Below are 5,797 nucleotides of genomic sequence, written 5' to 3' on the forward strand. Positions count from 1 at the left end.
ATCCGAGGCCCATAGTGTCTGGTATCCGAGGTGAAGAAGGATCTCGATATTGATTCTACAAGGAAAGACAATGTTAGAGGCATCGGGTGAAGACCCGAGGCGAAGAATCTGATAGTCAAGTTAGTAAGGTGGTATGAGATGGACGAGGTTTGAGGTGCGAATATATAGACGATATCACAAGAGAGCAAGAGATCTCAAGAATAAACTAGAGAACTAGAGTGTGTAATCCTTTACGTGAAGGGGGTTGCCTCTTATTTATATTTTAAGTGGCTTATTGGATTAGATGAGCTCGGATGACAAAGATTGTGTTCGTACGCGGGGTGTGTGGTCATCCCGGTTCCCGCTTTGCGCCGAGCTAGGTAACGCGCCAGCTGATTGTCTCAGCCTGACTGCGCCGCCTAACACGTGTGAGCCCTGCGATTGGTCTGGGCCATCTGCGCCTACATCAGCGGACATGCATGTAGCGCAACCCAAATGTCTCCCTTTCTTTTAGCCAACTTAACACCCAATTGCCATTTTCAGTCCCAACTCCCAAATTCCTCCACCGTTGCCAATCTCCCTCCTCTCTGGTTCTTCTGTTCAAGATGGTAGTGCCCAGCATCCTCTCCAGAGCTTCTTCTTCTTCTTCTTCTTCTTCCATCTTCTCAAGAGCTGCTTTTCTCCTTTTCCATCTGAGACGAATGAGCAATGTCCCCGAAAACTCGGTCTACGGCGGACCCAAGCCTCAGAACCCCAATAATCGAATCACCGTCACCCACCTCAAACAGAAGCACCGTAAGGGCGAACCCATAACCGTCGTCACCGCTTATGACTATCCATCAGCCGTCCACCTCGACGAAGTCGGCATTGACGTCTGTCTCGTCGGTGACTCCGCTTCCATGGTCGTTCATGGTCACGACACCACCCTCCCCATCACCCTTGACGAGATGCTCGTCCACTGTCGAGCCGTCGCTCGTGGTGCCAAACGTCCCCTCCTTGTCGGTGACCTCCCTTTTGGCACCTATGAGTCATGTCCTCAGCAGGTAAATAATCAACAGTTATGATGTAGCATATCAACACCTTAAATTTTTTCTGCATTCTCTTATCTCTGACTTGCATAATTTGTTATCCAAATTTGGCCAATTTTGGTTATGGGCTCAATTTCAATCATGGTAGGCAGTAGATACAGCCGTTAGAGTGCTCAAGGAAGGCGGCATGGATGCAATTAAATTGGAAGGAGGGGCTCCTTCCAGAATTACAGCGGCGAAGGCCATTGTTGAAGCCGGAATTGCGGTTATGGGCCACGTCGGGCTCACCCCTCAAGCAATTAGTGTTCTTGGAGGGTTTAGGCCTCAAGGAAGAAATGCTACCAGCGCTTTCAAGGTTTATCTGTTCTCTTTTTACTTGTTTGTCTCCCTCTATATTGTTCATTGATTGAAAACAAGCTGGTAGCTTAGTTCAGGTTGTGGAGACAGCACTTGCTTTGCAGGAGGCCGGATGCTTCTCGGTTGTCCTGGAATGTGTTCCAGCACCTGTTGCTGCGGCTACAACATCTGCCCTCCAAATTCCCACCATTGGTATTGGGGCTGGACCTTTCTGCAGTGGGCAAGTAAGTTACTTAGGCTCAGTTCGGATAGAGTACAAATACAATATGAACAGTACAAATACATACAAAATGATATAAATACAAGGTTTTGCACTCTACATATTTGTATTTGTACTCCTTCCAAACTGAGCCTTAGTTATTCCTTTCCTTCCCTTTTGGTACTTGCACCGATTATGAAGAAATCCTTGTATCATTAACCGCTTTATCTTAAATAAGTGTAAGGAAAATGGTGTTATAATCTAGGGTTGGGTGTTAAAGATATTGAGTTTGTATAGTTAATTAACTGGTTATCCCCTTGTTAAGCACAGAACAATTATTTTATTTATTATTTAAGCATTATAATGCATCTAATATCATGTAAAACCTATGCATTTTAGTCATGAACAGGCAAACCTGTTTAATTTTGTGGCTCCTGTAGGGACCAAAGCAGTATTGCACAGCAAGATAAGAGAGAAAATTTAAAAGGTGGCTATTTTGGAACATCCCATTTCTTTTAACAGGACTCCTATTAATAGTCCAAAAATTGTCTTTTGAATGGATAAAGATTCCTCAATAGACTAGTTTTGAATTATTATACACAAAATTTTATTAAAAGGGTCCTCATAAGATTATCTATGATACGGAAAAGGTATGGTATGGAAAGAGTTTTGACCAATCAATACCCATCCATGAACACGTTTATGATTCCAGTTTGTTGGTCAGTTTTTTGGATATCATATCTTTTCCATATCATAGTCAAACCCTTTGAAGAGATATATATTCCTTCATGAACTGGTTTTTATTATTATACCAAAAGGCATCTTTAGGTAGTTATTAATATAGATGAAAACGTAAGTACATATTACTCAACGTGGAACCGAATGGCATCCCTACTATGCCAGTTTGTCCAATGGCTATTGTTTGATGCATATGACCTCAGAGCAATCTGAGAGGAACAAAAAATCTTTGAAGCCTTTTGGGTGCTTCAAGCTATGGACTACAGTTTGTACTCCTTCCAAACTGATCCTTAGTGAATAAGTTTTTAAGGAGTCTATGGCCTCCTTGATGGCTGAAGCTGAAGTTGGGTATATCACTATACCCATGAAAATTTTATTATTTAATTATTTAACTAAAAGACAGCAATAAGTCTTTCAGTTCAGCAACTTCAGCCATTATCAAACGGATGCTTAGAATTTGATATAATATTGTTGGTGCAAAAGGGTACATGAAGAAAAAAATGTCAAGCTTTGTATCAGGTCCTATAGTTCCAAAAGTGTAAATTATTAAATAATAGATACCAAGTAAAGGCCTTGACCATGTTCTGATGGTTAGAGGAAAATGTAGAGATGTTAGAACCCAAGTTCTTTAATGAAATTCTTTAAATACAAGAGGTCGTAGAGTATTTTATAATCAATAACAGGAATTACATAAAGATCAAAAGGGAATAAAATCATTGAAAAGTAAGGGCTTCCTGATAGGCAAACCCAGGTCTTCAGGCCCCAACATATGTGATACAATAAAAAGCAAGAGCTATCCATTTCACTCCTCATCCCTAGAATTTAATTTGGCAACCCCCCTGGACCTCAATTATCTCCATGCCCAGTGAAAACATCAGGCATAGTCCCTGTAGAAGCACAATAATTTCCATTCTAATTCGATCATTCTGCCCAACTACACCCAAGTAAACCATGATCATCATGTAGAGTCTCTGAAAAGCACCCATATGTCTAATGAGCCTGGATTCCAAAAGGGAACAATAATCAAAGTTGAAAATGGGGACATAGATGATGGAAATCTTGAGACAGTACCAATTGTCTTGGAGGCTGATTTGAAGAAAATATGATCAATATATGAATGAAGCTGCTAAGTCATTACCAAAACGAATTTCCTTGAAAATCAATGTATCTTATTCCATTAGTCCAGAATAAAGAATATCTTAAGGTTAAATGTCATAGGATTGATTTGAGGAGCAACCACAGGAGGAAGGTTGAATTGCAGTACTTGTTGGTCAACAAAGTGGATAAGAAACAAAAACAACAAAGAACAAATGCCTTTAACATGGAAAATGAAAGAACCTTAATTCGGTAAGACATGGGACAACAATTGCAGCCCTGCTACAGAGAAACAGAAAAAAGTTACACATGATAGTGCATAAGTTATGCAATTCAAAAATAAAAACAAAAAGAAGAAAACAGAATCACAGTGGAATTTTGTAATTATAAACAACTCCAAGGTCTAAAATGGTAAAATCAGAAACAGAATCACCTTGTTTATGTTGGTAATTTTACAGAAGTATTTTGTACTTCCAAATTATGATCCCAAGCTCTCAAATTCTGTTGTTTATGACCATCTCATTGCAGTAGCTTCTTCCATTTGGCTATTGCAATGGTAATTGCAGTGCAGAAAATGCCTTAATGTACTATCTCAATCTCGCACAGGGTGGGTTTGGATTGGATCACCAAACTGTCTTGATTCCCCTGCATAGAAAATGCCTTAATGTACTATTAGCCATCCTCAATTTAATGGTTGGGATTCTCTACATTTTTTTAACTCCATTCTTATTTGTTTAGTACATTTGTGAAATATCCTAAAGTGAACAACTCATCCGCTTATAATTGAACATTCAGAAGACTGATTTTGAGCAAAAATAGGGGTTACTTTCACAGTGGAAAATCCTTATGATGCACTTTCAATGTGATGTATAAAACTCGGATGTTCATTGTAAAGGGAGAAATTTGCAATTTGAAAAGCTTGGTTGGGCCTTGTTGCAATGGTTGGGTTTCTCTATTGCAACCTGGATGATCAGGATTCATATCTTGGAAACAGCCTCTCTCTGTATCAGCAGGGGTAAGGTTGTGCACATCTGTCCCTCCCCAGACCCCACATTAGCAGGAGCCTCATGCACTGGGCTGGAAAGCTTGGTTGGTATTACCACCCAATTTCCAATCTCAGTCCCTATATATAAACTCCAGTTCGTTGTAGCTTTTTCCCATATAACTATAATGATTTGCTTTATTGGTTTTGTTTTTGGGCTGATGGGTCTGATTGTTGGTTCTGTATCAATTGATAGATAACTAATACCTTCATAAGCTGTTTTAATATCCTGTGTATGGAAGATACATGCTACCTCTTTGGTCAGAGTAAACCGTTTTAGTTATTAACTATGGATTTAAATATTGATGCAGGTGCTAGTCTATCATGATCTGTTAGGAATGCTACAACATCCTCATCATGCCAAAGTATAAGAATTGATATTCTGCTTTGAAATATTTTACTGGTATTCATGGAGAAGGTTTTCTGAAGGGCTACTCTTTACAGGTAACACCAAAGTTCTGTAAGCAATATGGGCGGGTGGGAGATGTCATCAATAAAGCTCTTTCACAATATAAGGAAGAAGTGACCAACCTATCTTTCCCTGGTGCTGCGCACTCTCCATATAAAATTAATACAACCGATCTTAATGGGTTATTGAATGAATTACAGAAGTTGGGGTTGGATGAAGCAGCATCTGCGGCAGTTGCTGCAGCCCAGAAGACTGAGACAGTTGGGGCACCGGAGGGAGGGAACCTAGTTGACTGAGCACAAATTATATCCATACTTGTAGCTCCCCTTTCCCCAACCAGGCAACCATAATAGACAAACACACTCACACACAGCCTTAATTGTAACAAGAGTCGTAATTTTTGTGCAGTATTAGCATATTGTTAGTTTATTTGGTTTCCATCTTATTTTTAATTGGGATGTTTAAAGGACGGAAATTACTACTAGTAACAACAGCTTTCCATTATACAACGTGTGCTTCCAATATTTGCATCCATGCAAAAATGAAGCTATTCAGCGACCTCACCTAACAGCTTAATTTCCTGACATAGTATCAGAGCTTGTTTGACCAAACGATCTAGTGTTTGAACCTCTTCACCCCAAGGTATTGGGTGGGTCTGTTTTGTCAATGCTTCAAGCCCGATATTCATGTGAGGGCTAAAAACCTATTCAGGGACATCACCTAATAGCTTCAACTCCCTGAAATTTCAAATATAAATCTGGGGCATCTAGTTAAACTAGTTAAAAGCAATATATAGTGACATTTTCAGGTTTACCTCACACTCCAAGTGGACTATTTGGGTTCGTTAATGGACAAACCCATTCCCACGAAAGTACACAGCCACCACCTCTCAAGATTCAATAGGAGAAGATTGTGAACTTAATCTAGATACGTTTCTTGGAACAACAGGA

General features: G+C 39.8%; 1 protein-coding gene across 2 annotated transcripts; it reads left to right on the plus strand.

The window, feature by feature from the left end:
* The first annotated feature begins 481 nt into the window (after nt 1–481).
* Nucleotides 482–5,322, plus strand: LOC104590826 (3-methyl-2-oxobutanoate hydroxymethyltransferase 1, mitochondrial-like). Of its 2 annotated transcripts, XM_010249582.3 has the most exons (5): nt 482–1,022; nt 1,156–1,362; nt 1,442–1,588; nt 4,750–4,803; nt 4,883–5,322. In XM_010249582.3, the coding sequence occupies exons 1-5, from the start codon at nt 585–587 to the stop codon at nt 5,141–5,143; spliced, it is 1,107 nt and encodes a 368-aa protein (XP_010247884.1). In that variant the 5' UTR covers nt 482–584; the 3' UTR covers nt 5,144–5,322. The 2 variants fall into 2 exon arrangements, with proteins under 2 accessions (XP_010247884.1, XP_010247885.1); XM_010249583.3 differs by lacking the exons at nt 1,442–1,588; nt 4,750–4,803.
* Nucleotides 5,323–5,797: the final 475 nt, after the last annotated feature.

This window comes from Nelumbo nucifera, chromosome 6, assembly GCF_055504915.1.
Source record: "Nelumbo nucifera cultivar China Antique chromosome 6, China Antique-T2T, whole genome shotgun sequence".
NCBI classification, from domain to species: domain Eukaryota; kingdom Viridiplantae; phylum Streptophyta; class Magnoliopsida; order Proteales; family Nelumbonaceae; genus Nelumbo; species Nelumbo nucifera.

What these genes read in the sequence shown, in the direction of transcription:
- LOC104590826 (XM_010249582.3), top strand. Translation starts at nt 585, where the DNA reads ATGGTAGTGCCCAGCATCCTCTCCAGAGCTTCTTCTTCTTCTTCTTCT. An exon ending in ATGAGTCATGTCCTCAGCAG is followed by an intron (nt 1,023 to 1,155) that starts GTAAATAATCAA and finishes CAATCATGGTAG; the next exon opens with GCAGTAGATACAGCCGTTAG. An exon ending in GACCTTTCTGCAGTGGGCAA is followed by an intron (nt 1,589 to 4,749) that starts GTAAGTTACTTA and finishes ATATTGATGCAG; the next exon opens with GTGCTAGTCTATCATGATCT.